This window comes from Odontesthes bonariensis, chromosome 5 (genome assembly GCF_027942865.1).
Source record: "Odontesthes bonariensis isolate fOdoBon6 chromosome 5, fOdoBon6.hap1, whole genome shotgun sequence".
NCBI classification, from domain to species: Eukaryota; Metazoa; Chordata; class Actinopteri; order Atheriniformes; family Atherinopsidae; genus Odontesthes; species Odontesthes bonariensis.
Genome location: NC_134510.1, coordinates 36214345 through 36231999, shown reverse-complemented (window position 1 = coordinate 36231999; position 17655 = coordinate 36214345). Strand labels below are relative to the sequence as shown.

At 40.4% G+C, this 17655-nt stretch overlaps 1 protein-coding gene across 5 annotated transcripts in view; it reads left to right on the top strand.

Moving 5' to 3' along the window:
* The window catches only part of rgl2 (ral guanine nucleotide dissociation stimulator-like 2), a 50398-nt gene that overhangs the window by 28326 nt on the left and 4417 nt on the right, over positions 1-17655 (top strand). For all 5 annotated transcript variants that reach the window (XM_075466258.1, XM_075466259.1, XM_075466260.1 and 2 more), the window contains 12 exons: positions 1210-1319; positions 2930-3145; positions 4576-4679; positions 6132-6216; positions 10732-10791; positions 13325-13411; positions 13520-13552; positions 13890-14011; positions 15143-15229; positions 16340-16433; positions 16557-16781; positions 17340-17454. In XM_075466258.1, the coding sequence (XP_075322373.1) occupies positions 1210-1319; positions 2930-3145; positions 4576-4679; positions 6132-6216; positions 10732-10791; positions 13325-13411; positions 13520-13552; positions 13890-14011; positions 15143-15229; positions 16340-16433; positions 16557-16781; positions 17340-17454 (1338 nt within the window). The remainder of the gene's footprint in view (positions 1-1209; positions 1320-2929; positions 3146-4575; positions 4680-6131; positions 6217-10731; positions 10792-13324; positions 13412-13519; positions 13553-13889; positions 14012-15142; positions 15230-16339; positions 16434-16556; positions 16782-17339; positions 17455-17655) is intronic.

The window sequence follows — 17655 nt, the reverse complement described above, 5'->3', positions numbered from 1 at the left end:
TACAGCTGGAAATAAAAGAAAAGTACTTAAATTTGTCAAGTATTATTGTGTTTTAATATACTTTAATATATGACGATGAAGTCGTTTTTTGAGGGGTATATTATATCGGGTAAAATACACTTAATGTGTTATAGGGTAGGCTGCACGGTGGTGTGGTGGTTAGCACTGTCGCCTCATAGCAAGAAGGTTCCAGGTTCAACTCCCAGCTGGGGCTTTTCTGTGTGGAGTTTGCATGTTCTCCACATGTATGCGTGGGTTCTCTCTGGGTGCTTTGGCTTCCTCCCACTGTCCAAAAACATGCATGTTAAGTTAATTGGTGTCACCAAAAAAAAAATTGTGTGAGTGTGTGTGGTCGTTTGTCTCTGTGTGGCCCTGTGATGGACTGGCAGCCTGTCCAGGGTGTAGCCTGCCTCTCACCCATTGACCACTGGGATAGGCTCCAGCCCCCCTGCAACCAGACAGATTCAGTGGGTATAGAAAAAGAATGAATGAGTGTTATAGGATCAGTCAGATGGTGTGAGTGGTTTGAAGGCGCATCAATGATGGATTTTAACAAAAGTGATCCCAATTTTCCCTCAAATTTAATCTTCTTCATCTTTTTGCTCCCATTCTTCACAAACATCTTGTGAATTCGACTTCATAGTTTTTTGGTAACAGCCCATCACACGCCTCCACCTCAGCTCTCACCTCCCTAGAGGAATGGAACTATCCCCAAAATACGCTATCATGTCGTTATCCAGTCAGCCAATACTGTGGCAGCACAGCAGCATCATATCCAGCAGGGTCTTTGGACCATGGGCACACCAAAAATGGAGAAAAATACCTCACTGAATTAGATTTTAAGGTGTAAATAAACACATCTAGACTCTAGCAAAAGACATTTAATGATTGTCAGTTTTGACAGTAACTTACTGTGACTGTTGTTTGGCTACGCTTTTGGCCTGTCGATACCAATAAATCAATGGGTCAAGTCTCGGTTTAATGGCCCTCTCCAGCAGGATGATACATTCAGAGGACCTTATAAAGCTTAGAAATCTGCAGAGATGTGTGCATGTCAACATGGTGAGAGAAAAAACTTTGAAATCTTTGACTACACAACAAAATAACTTCTACAAAAACAGCTTCATTACTACGATGAATGGCCACGAAACATGTCCTCTTTCTAAAGGATGATGATCATATTTCATCGGGCTGCTTCTCTCTTTGCAGATCAGACCACTTTCACCAGCCCTCTTCCTGCTGCCTCTGAGTTCGAACCCACGAGCATCCTTGGATTCCCTGCGGCGCTCATCGCCGAGCAGCTCACAAAGATCGAAACCGTGAGTTCATTTCTAAAGACTCGACGTGTTTTACTCTTTAAGATGGCGTGAGGTAAAAGTTATTTGGTTCGTCATAACATCTACAGAATGCTGTAACCCAGGTTACCATCATCAGTTTATTGGTGAAATGAATAAATATGTTCTTAAATATGTCAATAAATAGTCAAATAAATAATGCAGATATGTTTATTCAGATCTGGAAAAATAGGATAAATGTGTGTGGTAAATGCGCCTTTCTCAAAGTCTACAAGATCCAGGTGACATGAGGAGTTCACATGATGTAATGTAGCAAATCAGGCGTCGTCAAGGTGTATGTGTCATAGTGTTTTTTTTTTTTTCTCTCTCTCTCGACCAGACCGATGTTAAGGCAGCTGCATGCTACCTTTTCACTGGACATGCACTTCATTTTTTGAGCAAAATAGTGAGTTATTTAGTCGGTTTTGTCATTGTTTTCACCGGTGTGGAGAGCGAAAAACTCTTTTTTGTCACTGTGGGTTGATTAGAGGACAGCAGGGAAAAACCAGAACTGTGGCTTTGTCAGTGAATTCATTTGTGAATTGTTTGAAATCTCAGGTGTTGATTGACACGCATTCAATTTTGTATTCTTTATTCATTCATTCATTTATTTTTTTTTATTTTGTTTCCTAAAACCAATACAAAATACCACGTAACTACTTACCTGTTAGTTGTGTGAATTCTTTACTCTTACACTCAATGCAAATTGCTAATTCCCCCTTCTCCTATAGCGAAACTAGACTTCTGATTTACTGGTCTGCAAGAATATTAACCTCGATGAAACCATATCTGTATCACCCAACCTTTACTACGCAGTAAGAGCTGAGGCAGGTTACAATACACGTTAGTAACCCTGCAGTTTCAGCTTCGGCCTTGTTTCTGTGTGTTAACCTTTGACTGATTCTGCTTTCTGATGATTAGGATTTTATTCACTGACAAAACACAAGAACGTTCTACAGTATATTCACTTCTGTTTGATTACATTTCATAGGACTGAACTGGTACACTGGAAAAAATGCCCCTCCAAAAATATGTAAAAAAAACAACAAATACAAGACGTTTTGGCTTGAAATAAGCAAAAAAAAATCTGCCAATGGAACTAGTGAAAATCGGCTTGTCAAGATTTCTTGACATAAAATGTGATATTTAGGACTTTTGAGTTAAAAGTGATCTTGAAATTAGCTTAAAAACCTCTTCAAATGTAAAAAAAAAAAGCTCGTTTTATGTGAAATATGACTCAAAACAAGATGTTTTCAAGACTTTTTCACTTAACAAGATATTCAAGATGTATTGTCTTCAAACAAGTCCCTATATCTGGCTGAAATGGTACTTGTTAGGCAGTTGTGTCTTATATTAAGTGTAATGAGATACTCAATGAGACAAATATACTTGGTAAGATTTCGATTTTTTCCAGTGTATTATTTTAATGTAATGAATTAACAGAATCCACCAAATCGCAGACAAAAAAAAAATGTTGCCAGCAACATAAACTAGGTCTTTGTCTGCAGGAAAGTCTTATGTTTCAGGTTCTGGTGTTTCGTTGGTGATCTTTAGGAAACGGGATGTTATTGGTGTACCTGTGTTTCACCTCTCAGGAGCTGTTTGTCCGCCTGGTCCCGTACCACTGCCTCGGCTCGCTGTGGTCTCAGAGGGACAAAAAGGGAAGGGAGGGCGTTTGTTGGTCCGTCAGGGCCACCGTGCATCAATTCAACAAGCTGGCTAATGCCGTTTTAGCATCCTGTCTTTGGCCTACAAAGCTTCGCAGCCAGCAGAGAGCACGACTCCTGGAAAAGTGGATCAGCGTGGCAGAGGTCAGTAGAACAAAAGCACAAGATCACCAGCTCTAAAAATGGAGGATTTGATGCCTTAACTCATATTATTTAACAGGCTAGAAATGAGAAATGGGGTTAATTCTGACATACAGATGGGGTTTCAGTGCTTCCAAAAACCCCATCAGCTCTGCATTTTCCTACAATAAACCCCGAGTAATCCTCTAACTATAATCCTGTTCTCAGCTCGGAGTGTGCACATACCATCGCTGGGTCTGTTTCAGTCGTTTCCCTTAAATCAATACATGAGAGCAATACACACACTGGAGAATATCTTGATTTATGGTTCCCTTCTGGGCAGAGAAGCATCAACAAAAGAACACTTTATCCTGCTACATTTGAAGGCTCGCAACAAAATTTAACAGATTTTTTCTTCTTTTTTTTTTAAACCGGGATATTTCATACTTGCTGTAGACCTTAAACAATTTGTGCAGGAAATAGAGTGAATGACACAAAAAGTGCACAGCTCCAGGCAAACAGAAAGCGTTTGAATCCAGTCGGAGTGTTACGGTTACTGCACACGGCAGTCAGCTGGTTCTGAGATACAGAAGAGCTGGCAGCAACGCGAGGCTCTGCTCTCATGCACGTCTCTGATTTTCTGTTTTTTTTGTGCTGTGTCCAACCTTAAAGAGCAACTTTAAACTTAAAGTGTGGAAACGTGCTGGAAGAACTGGCAACAACATTAGAGACGTTTTAGTATCAGAGCTTCTTACATTTTGCTTGTTTTTAAATTAATTTAAATGATTTTATTTGTTTCTCTTTATATTCTTTTATGTATTTTAATGCTTCTTCCACTCCCTGCTGCAATGCTTTTATTTTATGTAAAGCACTTTGAATTGTTTGTACATGAAATGTGCTATACAAATAAATTTGATTTTGAAAACAGAATTCAGCAGTGATCTAAAATGAGCTTAATAACAAGAAATGAAGTTTTTGTTATTGTGGAAATCATTCCAGAGCTGTGACACTGCTGTAGAGCGCCATAATCCTAAAACAAACATCTCTAAATGTTATTATGAGCTTTATATGGGCATTTTTCTTTTCAGAAACATCAATCTTATTGATTTTCTACACTTTAAGTTGCACTCTAACTTGATTCTGATTGTAACACTAAAACCAAGTTCTGAGACTCACACAGCTGGTTAAGCAACCAGTTTCCAGACCCCATGAGCATAGAAAAACAAGGACACACGCCATTCATAAACAGACTGATTCCTTTGGGAAAGTGCAGCATCATGCCTGTTCTCACAGTCTTTTAGCGGCACACGTTACTCAGGACAGTCTGAGAGTGTAACTCAATACCAGTTAAGTCACACAAACAGGTACAATCAGTTTCAGTGAGTGCATGTATGAGAGTTTGTGTTTGTCTTTGGAAATGGCTGCATTCAGCTGCTTGTTTGTGCTCTGAACAGGAGTGCCGAGCCAGGAAGAATTTCTCCTCGCTGTATGCTATCGTGTCGGGGCTGCAGAGTAACCCCATCCACCGGCTGAGGAGGACATGGCAGGACACCGACAGGTCTGTGGCTGAAGGACTGTTTAAAGAGACATTATGCTATTCATCCCATGTGATAAACTGCAGCATTACAGTTCACATAAAGTAGGCAACAAAAGGACAAATCAGTGTAAAGTATTAAGTGTCAAGTGCAGAATTGTCCTTAAACCTTAAAAAGAACTGCCTTTACATGATTTATGTGTAGAAATGATAAATAATTATGTTTATGCAAGTTATACTGAGGGTCCAAACTGTCAAAAGCAAAAAAAAAAAATCCAATATTTAGATATATTCAAGAAAAAAAACAGTTTAGAATTTATACATTCAATATAACGATGGAGCTAATTACCTGATGTGCAACAGAGTTGTAAGGACGTATATCACTACATCAGATATTAGCGCATTCTGTTGTAGTGGTAATGGAGGTAATCTGGGATGTTCACTGACCAAGAAACTGCAGCAGCGTCACCTCTGAATGTCACAATCACATGCAGCGGACCCAAAAGCAGACTCTCAGGAGGCAGAACCGAAATAAACTTTAATATCTTACCACAAGGACAAAAACCAAAGGTGCTCCAGCAGCACCTTTTTTTTTTTTTTTTTTTTAATTAATATATATATATATATACACACACACACATATATATATATATATACACACATATATATATATATATATATATATATATATATATACACACACACACACACACACAGAATGGGGTAATCAACAGATGAAATGTAGTCGTGGAGCATATGGATAACTAAACATTGATAGAAAGCGAAAGGTATGAAGTAAAACTAACTTCTTAGATGAGGAAACATTGGAAACAGATAAAAGAGAAGGCTACATTCAGACCATACATGTGCTTTTTTTTTTTTAAAAAGACAGGTAAGTCAGATATTAAAACAGATGAAAATAATTAATGAACAATATCAATACAATTCAATAAGAAACCAGACAAAAAGTACAATACAAAAACCTCAAAGTAAAACCAGCTGAAATGAATGACTGAAGTGAATTAGAATCTGCTTTTCAGCTCATTTAATCAACTGATGGTCACATAAACACAGTGCAACTCACCGTGCGTGAGTAAGTAAATAAGAGCAAGCAAAAAATATTAACTACAAACCCTAAAGCTCTGTGCAATGCACCGGAAAAAGCTGATGGGCTGTCAGTCTCTGTGCCTCTCCGATGTTAAATGCTTCATGATCTGCTTGAACAAACAATTCCTGCTGCGTGTTTTTATAAATAAGTTTTTATTGTATTCAATGTGCTTGCAGATGCTTATAGATTGTTTTATGAGGGCCTTGTTACCTGTGTTACTACTCACCAAAGTTAGCTTGGTAAAAAACTTAAAGCTCACAATGACATGAAAAGTTTCTTTAAAGTGAAGACAGGAAAATTCAATTAATTAACTACAAGAATGGAGCTGAATGATTCTGAACCCTCCGCCCGCTGCTCTGACTTTACAGAGAGGCACTGAGGAGATACGAGGAGCTGGCCAAAATATTCTCAGACAAGGACAACTACTCACAGAGCAGGGAGCTCCTGAAGGAGGTAAGTGGATCTGATCGCTGGGCGAGGGAAAACCTGATGATGCTGTCATCAGTTGACACCGGCCTGTGGCAGCAGAGCAGGTTCAGTCAGAAATCTGATCTATCATTTATGGCAGGCAGAAGCCAGCTTGTACCTGGGTTATGACACAGCGTGCACCCAGCAGGTGTAGAGGGGAATGTTGGAGCATGAATGACCCCGTGTTTGGTGATCAAACTAAGTGGCGTTGCAGAGGATGGAAAGCTGCCAGGTTGGGCTCCCTGACAGGGTGGTGTTCAGTCGAATTTCAGCAGCTCTTTTGTGATGTTCTGGACTTTTTTCAGAGCTATTTATACTGAGACCGGCGCTGTTCTTGGCTGCTGTAGAAAACCTTCAAAGGCCTTTTACTTTTTTACTTTTCTCACATCACTGCAAACAACCTGATTTTTACATATTTGTATGCAGTTTGTGACAGTGTGCTGTCAGGAAGCATTTGTGTGTCAGAGTCTCTGTAAATGACAAAATTGGGTTTATATTCCTTTTTTAAGAAAATCCCAAAAGAGTGAAAAAGCTGTGGGGGGTGAGAGGGCTGTAAGGTTGTGCCAAATCAAAGAAATAAATAAATAAAACATTACATGGGTGGCACCAACCAACTTACCTAGTGTGCATAAGAGAAAGAAAAACCTACGTGATGGGAATGTACAGAGTACAAACTTACCTAGCCATCAAACTCCCCACCACAAAGTTTCGAACAACAAACAGAGTACAAAGCATGTGTCGGCTGGCCAGTTAGGGCCCTCAGCCCTACAGGTGAGCAGTTTATATAGAGCCATCTTGAGTCCTGATTGGTTCCCTCAAGCTGACAAGCCAATCAGGGTAAATTGGCACCAGCATGCACACTGAGCCTGTGAAGAGACAGGAAGCACAAAGAAGGAGGGGAAGAAAGTCGGGCAGACATGTAACAATGTTGAATAAAACGGCCTGTTTTAGGCCTTTACTCATTATCAACCCAGTTTTGCAAATTGCTGTTGTTTGTATGAGCCAAGATCCATATGCAGAACAAGGAGGAAGGAAGAAAAGACATCAGCAATGATCAGAATCAGAATCAGAATCAGAATGCCTTTATTGTCATTACATGTGGTACAATGAAATTTAAAGCCACCAAAAACAGTGCAAAGAGTGCGAATATAAAAAATATAGAAAATATAGAAGTAATGTAAAAAAGGGAAGGATGTACGATGCACAGTTTTTTACGGTAATAAAATAAATAAAATCAAACATTCAAGAGCAGTGTTCCCAAACTGTGGTCACAGCTGACTTGTTTCATTCAATCAACTGAACTGGTTAAGACCTTCAGTGCAGACAGTTCAGTGGTGTAAAACAAAGCATTCTGAAGTCGATTGAAAAGGCCGTCTGTTCGAGGGCTGTGACTGTGAATTTGGTTTATGCAATCCCAAGCACGCCTGAAGAAAAAGAACAAAAAAAAAACAAAAAACACCCGAAAAGACGCGAATCTGTTGTGCAACTGGCCTTATTCTGTCAACACCCATGAGACAGATGTTATATATAGTCTCCACTGTATTTAGTTTCCAAGGATCAGGAAATTAGCAGAAACAGTCATATTTTGATTTGCAGTTGTTTTGCATTCACAGCAATTTTACCCTCGACACCCCCGAAAGAATCCATCCAAACATTTGCTTTCTTTTTGAAAAGCTTCAGTCTGAGCTTCAGGCTTCGCTCTCTGCTGAACTTTCATGTTTTTCCAACACAGTTACTCGCTCCTCTTCATCTCACAGCTCGTCTGAAGATGACTTTGACGAGCAGACAGAGAATAAGTGAAATAACACTTTATTATAGCAGGTTCCTGCTTTGACTGGTTTTCTTGCACGACATGAAAGTGTCATTGATTGACAGAAATCTAATAAGATATTAATAACCATGTAGTTTATGTCCAGTTATACAGAACTGCGCAGAAATCTTGAGCCACTCTGCATTTCTGAACGTTTCGCCTCCAAGCAGCCAGACTTCACTGAATCTATTAAAGTGGTCTTTCAAAGTTTTTCTGTGGACGTTTGTTGCTTTTTCACCAATTTTCAGTCCAGTCCTGATGACTAATCATTTTCAGAGGCTTTTGTGTTTTTGTTAAACCACCTAACACTGATCAAGCTGATCAAACAGGCTCCTAACTCAAGGGATGAACCAGTGTTGGGTCCACACAGAAAAGACAACTTAGCAAAGAAGCCGTTTTAAACTGGATCTTTAGGTACTTTGTTCCCTGCAGCCTGTCACAGAGACACATCATTTGTTCCCATTTCTTTAGTTGAATCTGTGAAAAACAGCCAAAGATAACACAGTTTGACTGATGAAGAATAAGGGAGCTCAGACCAAATATTCACTTTCAAGCTCCTTAGAACTGTACAAACTCTGTTTTGTCTTATATTCTGTGTTTGTTTTTTTAAATGTTTAAATGTTTTTATTATTATCATTTTTATTTTTTTATTTATTATTTAGTCATTTATTATTATTATTATTATTATTAGTTAGTAGTAGTATTTTTTATTAGAATTGGTATTATTATTGTTGTTGTTGTTAATATACAATCATTGTAAATATTAATAATTTTTTGAGCTATTTCATCAAATCAAATTTATTTATATAGCACATTTCATGTACAAACAATTCAAAGTGCTTTACATAAAATAAAAGCATTGCAGCAGGGAGTCGAAGAAGCATTAAAAATACATAAAAGAATATAAAGAGAAACAAATAAAATAATTTAAATGAATAACAGTCAAGATAAGTTAAAAGATACCATGCAGATTTCATGCATAGACACATGAGAAAAGAAAAAATACATGACTAATTTGAATTTCCCCCATTGGGGGATGAATAAAGTATTTTTCTATTTCTATTTCTATTTGTTTTTGCCAATCAACAACGAAGAAAATTGACTCTTTTCAAAGCCTCTCTGTGTGTCTCAAAGATGTTCTCATCCTCCGAACGTAGCATTTTCACATCTTTTAGCACATTGCTGTGTTCCTTTGGCCACAGCAGGCTGTAGTTTTCAGCTAAAGGCTCTGACAAGCCCACATTATCAGCTGGTGCTTCCACTTTCTTTCACCAATGACCACACAGAGAAAGTAAGCAACTCTAAAGCAGACGCTGTTTACTTCTGCTTATTTAGACATTTCCTGCAAAGACTGATTCTTCTCCTTCAGCCAGCTGGAAGTAACAATGAGCAGTGAGTCAGAGGAATAGCTCCTATGGATGGAAAACTGAATGCCTGCGGGATGATGCATAAACTTAAAACCTGTACCAGCAAGACCGATGGTGTGCAGCAATACGGTAATGGAACCGACCCAAAGAATTCATGGAAATTGCCCCCTCTTGCAAGCCCTGGAAAGTCTGCTCTGATTGGTCAGCTCCTCGGGCCTGATCAGGCTTTGCCCTCTTTTTGTGTTTCATTGAATGCACAATTAGCCTTCCCTCCCCTGGGCAGGTTGAGTCACCCAGCATGTGTTGTGTATTTTCCAGGAAATTAAAAACTTTAGATGCCATTAACAATGCCTTCAACACGTTTTTATTTCAAGCCAGATACCAGAGCACAGTTATGTCATAGACTTATCGTGTGATTTCATTCCTGCTACTCAGTCCCTCTGCCCCCAAGTGGTCAAGAGCATAATGAGCACATTTAACAGGAAAACACAAGTAAATCCAGTTGGAAAATATCCGTGTAATTCAGTGGTGGCTGCTGACTTTTAAAACAGGGGAAGCCCATATTACGCGTTCAGGGTTGTAGTGGCTCGTGCCATCCCAAAGCAGAAGATAGCAAAGTTAAAAAGAATTAGTTTCAACATAGCTGTGTCTAGTATGACAAGTATGCCCAGCAAATACACAGAAAGAAGGTATAGACTTTGAAAATTCACACAGCAAGGCCAAAATCAAGTATGATGGAATCTAAGGCCTGTAAATGGCTGGATCAGAATCTGTGGAGCATTTTTTCTCTCTCATGGTGGACAAACACTAACTCCAATCATCACGACACAGCCCCTCATATTGACACGCCCACGTCTAATCTACCCCCAGAGACGCCGGGCAGCCTCGGAAGTGATGAGTTTTTGTCGATTTAGCCAACGATGACCTAGAATTGTAGAAAAAAACTTGACTCTCCCGCCCCCTCCTGAAGCCGGGCAGCCCTCGGCTCGGAAGCCTGGCTGTTAGCGGCGGCTTCATAACATGATTTCCTCAGTGCACGGCGGCGATTTCAGAACAAATCACTTCATTAAGCTACAAGACAACATGATGTAGTTATGAAAGTAAATGCAGTATTGGGCATATCTTGTGTTTTGTGAATAACTCTTTTATCGTCAATTTAACATTGAAGATGTAGCAATTTCGCCAGAGAATGGGAGAGGCTGCCCGGCTTCCCGTGTTGTCTCTGAATAGCCGCAGCTGGTGTAATTACAAAGTAAAAGGTGTTTCTACTGATGGGGATCACGAAGTTTGATCAAAAGCTTTTCCCTTGTTTTTGTCTTTCAGGAGGGCACGTCAAAGTTTGCCAACCTCGACAACAGGCTCAACAACAGGCGTGTGAGCAGGGTGAGTGGAGTGGAAATGCCGTTAGGGCTTGTGATGCACGTCGAGCTTTCTGAGAGGCAGACTTGATTGAGGATGGTTGCTGGATAGAATGTTTGGGTTGCGGAATAATGAACCTCTTTCTGTCAGCTCGAGGCTGTTGTTGAACAGGTTGGCACTCAGCTAAGTGGATGAAACTGCAGAGTTCTTTCTCCTTAAACGCCCAAATGGAGCAAATCATTTCCCCACAGTGCCAAACAGTTCAGGTTGTATCGGTGGAGTTTCTCAGCTTCACTTATTGAAAATGACCTTGTGTTTTTTTTAGTTTGCAGAGGCAAAACCTCTGGTGTACAGGCACATGAAAAATAACTAATTTCATGAATGTTACAACCCATGTCTGGGATGAATACCAAACATTTTAGCCTGAAGGGCTGTTCAACCCCCCCCAAGCCATTATGACAGACTATGGAAACTATCTGAATGATGAAAGACTGTGCAAAAAGGTAACAAATCTAAAAGTTACAGAGAAAAAACTTAAGTTTAACGTGTCTTGAGAAAATAATTGACTGTTTATGTTAACTTTAAGATGTATTTTAAGGCTTATAAAGCAGAGGACACGATTGGAGACTTGTATTATTGTATATATTGTCGTGTTATCAGGTTTTAAATTTAGGTAAATCGAACCTTTGATGAGAAACAAAACCAAAGCCTAAATGCAAAAACAAAGTCTTACTACCTCCTCATGAGGTAAGCAGCAGCCAGAAGCTGGTAATCAAGCACCTGATTATCTGGTCATCAGTCAGTGTGAGCACCTCTGTAAAAGCAGAAACTTAAGCAGGTGTGTGTTAACACGATGCCAAGGAGGAAAGACATCAGCAGCGATCTTAGAGAAGCAGCTGTTGCTGCCCATCAGTCTGGGAAGGGTTATGAGGCTGTTTCCAAACTATCTGGAGTCCATCGTTCTACAGAGAGAAAGATTATTCACAAGTGGAAAACATTCAGGACAACTGTCAATCTTCCCAGGAGTGGACGCCCCAGCAAGGTCACCCCAAGGTCAGAAACCCAAGAGCTACATCTCAGACTCTGCAGGCCTCAGTCAGCATGTTAAAGGTTAAAGGTCACCCCAAGGTCAGAAACTCAAAGAGCTACATCTCAGACTCTGCAGGCCTCAGTCAGCATGTTAAAGGTTAAAGGTCACTCCAAGGTCAGAAATCCAAGAGCTTAATCTCAGACTCTGCGGGCCTCAGTTAGCATGTTAAAGGTTAAAGGTCACTCCAAGGTCAGAAACCCAAGAGCTACATCTCAGACTCTGCAGGCCTCAGTTAGCATGTTAAAGGTTAAAGGTCACCCCAAGGTCAGAAACCCAAAGAGCTACATCTCAGACTCTGCAGGCCTCAGTCAGCATGTTAAAGGTTAAAGGTCACTCCAAGGTCAGAAACCCAAGAGCTACATCTCAGACTCTGCAGGCCTCAGTCAGCATGTTAAAGGTTAAATTAATGACAGCACAGTTAGAAAAAGGCTGAACAAGTATGGCTTGTGTGGAAGGGCTGCAGGAGAAAGCCTCTTCTCTCTAAAAAGAACATGGCAGCACAGCTTAGGTTTGCAAAGCTGCATCTGAACAAACCACAAGACTTCTGGAACAATGTCCTTTGGACAGACCAGACCAAAGTGGAGATGTTTGCTCATAATGCACAGCAGCACGTTTGGAGGAAACCAAACACAGCATATCAGCACAAACACCTCACACCAGCTGTCAAGCACGGTGGTGGAGGGCTGATGATGTGGGCTGGTTCTGCAGCCACAGGACCTGGGCACCCTGCAGCCAATGAGTTCACCATGAACTCCTCTGGATACCAAAGTGAGTCAGATGTGAGGCCGTCTGTCCGACAGCTGAAGCTGGGCTGAAACTGGCTCATCAACAGGACAAAGATCCCAAACACAGCAGCAGATCTGCAGCAGAATGTGTGAAGAAGAGAAGAATCGAGGTGTTCAACGGTCCAGTCAGAGTCCAGAGCTCAGCCTGACTGAGATGCTGTGGTGGGACCTTCAAAGAGCTGTGCAGAAACCAGAGCTGCAAACCTCAATGAGCCGAAGCAGCGCTGGAGAGAAGAGTGGGAACAAGATTCCTCCTCAACCATGAGAGAGACACAGGAAACCGTTACTTCAGCTCACTGCTGCTGAAGCTGCTGGATCAGGGGTTCACTTAGTTTTCCACACACTGTTTCTACCTTCAGTAGAATGAAATGTAGCTTTTTTTGGAGTTAAAAACTGTGTTTTCCTGCGAATCCCTTCATTCAGACATTGATAATGATGCCACTTCTGCTGAGCATGAGGGTGTATCAGCAGTTTGATGGAGTGCTGTGGGGGGGATCGACCAGCCTGCAGCAGCAAAGTGGAACAACGAGCTGTCGTTTATGTGTGTGTGTGTGTTCTGCTCTGAATCCTGAACCATGTGAAAAATAGCTGCAGGCAGATGCTCTGAAAACTGTCTCTGTGTGGGCTCTCAGGGCTCTGAATAGAAATGAAAGCCACCTTTCTTTTTCCTTTTTACACACAGTCCAGCGCTCAGGGCACCGTGCCCTACCTGGGAATCTTCCTCACAGACCTCACCATGCTGGACACCGCAGTCAAAGACAGGCTGGATGTAGGTTAACATCCACTCTGTGGAGGGGAGAGTCGGTCACATCCCCTGTGGTATTTATTAAAAGATATTCAAAGTTAACTATAACACTTTCTGTCCCTTCCTGTGCAGAACGGCTACATCAACTTTGACAAAAGGCGAAGGGTGAGTGTTGTGACACCGATCATTTACGGAAGACAGAAGCTTAAAAGTTGATTAGTTTATCTGTTGTCGTGCTTTAATATCACATCCATTCTGCTTTCACAAATGTACAATCCAGCATCCATTATAAAACATAAGCTGCATATAACGATGTAAGAAAGGAGCCTGCAAGAAGTACCACAGTATGTGTGGGAGGAAATGATTAAGTAGAGGGTGCTTTGAGGTGCTTTTACTTCGAGTACAAATGAAAAAAAAAAAAAGCAGTTATTTTAGATCAGGCAGCAGTTGTATTGTTTTTTTTAATGTGAAACGCTGTGGTGATATAACTCTTTGTTAACAGGAATTTGAGGTTTTAGCTCAAATCCGGCTCCTGCAGTCTTCATGCAAAAACTGTGTTTTCATCTCTGACGAGGCCTTCCTGCAGTGGTATTACAGCGTGCCCACTTTAAAAGAGGAGCAGAGGTACACTCATATCTGTGGAGTTTTCTTACTGGTCAACATTTACATTGATTATATGTAGGGCTGGGCAACGATTAAAATGTTTAATCTAATTAATCACATGATTAATCACGATTAATCGCATTTGTACGCAAAATCCAAAAATTAATTCAAAAGTAGTGTATAGCTTTTAGCATTTAGTTTTATTTTAAATGTGCTGCCATATGAATGAAAGTGCCATAACATTTGTTGTGCAAACACACTTTTAACATCAGCATCTTTCTGTAGTTTTTATGTAGAAGCCTCGCTCCACTGTCTGTTTCCTTGAATGACTTGCTGCTATCAGTTGTGTGTTTTGCCTTTAAGTGATATTTTAGACTGGAACTACTACGCTGAGAAGACAATTCAACTTGGCTGTAAAGGCAGGAGTTTTTTTTAATTTATTTTGAAATACGTGCTTTTATGTTGAAACAAGTAAAACAGGAAGTAGCGCCGGTTAGCTCCGTGAGCTTCACACACGGACCGAGGAGCACCTGTAGCGGTGATGTCCAACTTTAAAATGAAAATGGCCAAGTAAAAGTTCCGTACCCTTCTCCATGTTTGGTGGATCCGCCGATTACTTTCTTTTCCTGTTCCACAGCAGACGGCAACAGACTTTTACAAAATAAAAGCCTGTGAGCAACAGACTTTTACAAAATAAAAGCCTATAAAACAGGGGTGGTCCGTGGCGTAGTGGGTTGAGCAGGCGCCCCATGTACAGTGGCTGTAGTCCTCGCTGCAGCTGGTTCAAGTCCCACATCAGACGGCCCTGTGCTGCATGTCGTTCCCCCTCTCTCTGCCACCTGCTTCCTGTCTCTCTGAACTTTCCTATCCATTAAAGGCACAAAAGCCCCCCAAAAAATGTTTTTTTTAAGATTAAAAAAAAAAAAACCTGCGTTAATGCGCGATAAAAAATAATTACCGGCGTTAAATAATCAATGCGTTAACGCAATAATAAGGAGTTAACTTGCCCAGCCCTAATTATATGTATATTATATAACATATTGATTTAATTGCTTTAAAGACAACAGCTATTGAATGTGTTAACTGTGTGAAAATAGTCTATTTTAGGACTTAAATGTTCATTTTCAGCTTCATTAACTCGTCTAATTGCAGTTACAGACTGTCGAATGAAATCGAAGCGCCCAGTGAGCCCAGCCCTCGTGGCCTTAATCCAACGGTCATCATCACCCAGTGCCCAGAGTAAGCTATGATGAGTGCGCTCACACAACACGCATGTAACACAGTGCTTTATGACCAGGATGCCACATGCACAGCTCAAAGCAGAGGCTTGTGTTTGCTTTTAAGACGCTGGTAGATCAGAAGGTAACTTGCAGGAGTGGCAGTCATAGAACAGATTAAATAAGTTCCACCTAGGCCAGCAAAAAGAACCAGAAATGGATGGAGTCCTGGCATTCATGTGGATGTTATGATGATAGCCACCTTAAAACTGCTACAGGCCCCTCATCCCTTCACAGCAGGGGTATTAACCTCATCATAGAAGACTATTTCACCATTCTGTTTCATTACAAAAGCTGCTAAATACAATTAAACATCCAATCCAGTCAAGGACCCAAAGGATCCACTGTTTATGTCTTAGTTTTAGACACCAAGGGACACCCCTAAAGGTCCAAGTCTATGCCCAGATGGGTCAGAGCCGTTTCGGTGGTGCAACATCAGTGAGGTGGTTTTAATATTTTGGCTGAGTGGGTGTATCTCTGGTACAGCAGGGGATCAGAAATGCACTGACAGTATAACCCCAAGGCCTTGAATGTAAAAAGAAAACCAGTTTACAAACTACAGGAGTGCAGTTTGGAAAGGTAAAAGCTTTTATAATGAGAGAAAAAAATGGGCTTTCAAACAGAAATGTGGCAGTTTTTGGCTTTTTAGAAATGAATGGACTTTCATCGCATGCCTAATGGCTTGTAAGTGTGAAACCAGATTACCAAAGTAAATTAATTATGGAACAATTGGTCCTTTAACCAGTTGTCAATAGTGAAACAAAATTATGATGATTAGTCTTTTAAGTTATCAAAACCAATATAGTAGTAAGGAAAGAGAAGCAGTTACAGGTTTATGTCTGTCAAATGTCAAATCCTGCTCATTTTTAATGCTTCTACATCACTGTAAACTGAACATTTGCAGGTTCTGGTCTGCAGATTGCATAAAGCAAACAAAAGTAGCCTCTCTCTATTCTGAGAAAATACAATGAGAATTTATCCGGTTTTTGTTGATTAAACTGTTAAATTACTCTTGTAAATGAAGGAAAAGAATCCACTGTGAATGTGTTTGTGTGTTGTCTTGTGTTTGTAGTCTGAGTACCTCCCGCAGCAGCCTGGCCGGTGATAGTGACAGTCTCTTTGACTTTCAATCACCAGTCAATAACCTTCTCTCAAAACTCACAAAGGTAAGTCACTAACGCCTGCTGTTACCGTAGGTCAGGTTTGCATTTATAGTAGCTCATTTCCTGCTTCTTTTATATGAAAACGCTCAGTTATCATCCTCAGGATTACTGTTATTTCTGTTGCAGCACATGAGATCTCCATCTGTGTCCTGCCTGGATGTCGACACGTCCCCTCCGACCGGTGACACCACCCCTGCCACACTGACGCCATCCACTCCAACAAAATCGCACCGCCGATCAGCTTCCTGTGGCAACAACCCCCCCAGCAGCATCCAGGGGTCAGGGCCCGACATGCGGATCATCAGGATACGGATGGACCTGCACGATGGAAATCTGTACCGAAGCATACTGGTGCATTTATTTTTTTTATTATTATTTTTTATTTATAATTTATTTAATTTATTTAATTTAATTAATTAAATTTTTTTAATTTATTTTTAGTAATGTACTATTATTATTATTATTATTAGTTAGTAGTAGTATTTTTATTAGAATTGGTATTATTATGATGATGATTATTATTAGTTAGTAGTAGTATTTTTATTAGAATTGGTATTATTATTATTGTTGTTGTTAATATACAATCATTGTAAATATTTATAATTTTTTGAGCTACTTGACTAATTTGAATTTCCCCCATTGGGGGATGAATAAAGTATTTTTCCATTCTATTCTATTTCTATTCTATAACCCAGAGCATTTAACTTTGACTTTAGCAGCTCAGAGGGTGCAGAAAAAGCTGCTGCCCTGAATTATCGGTGACACGCTGCACTTACAGCTCCTCCTATCTGCACAGACCCCGTAATGATAGTCATCCGAATCAGATCCTCAGGATATAATGCAGCCGGTGTATCATTAGTGCAAAGCGAGCTGTCCTATTGTCATTGTTATTCTCTTCTTTCCCCTCAGGTTACGAGCAATGACAAGACTCCCACTGTGATCAGCTCTGCCTTAGAGAAGCACAATCAGGACCCCAAACAGGCCTCCAGATACGAGCTGATCCAACTCCAGCCTGAAGGAAAAGGTAAGAGGAAAAATGAATCCCCATCAGCCTCCAGACAGCTTTAAACATCGTGAGTGATTGTGCTGACACTTTGCTTTTCTGAATCTTCTCATCCCATGAAGGTGTGTTTATTTTGTTAGCATGAAGACATTTTGACAAAGCAGAGAATATTACGGTACAGCTGTCTGGAATGATCACCTTTAGCTTTATATATATGGCTGT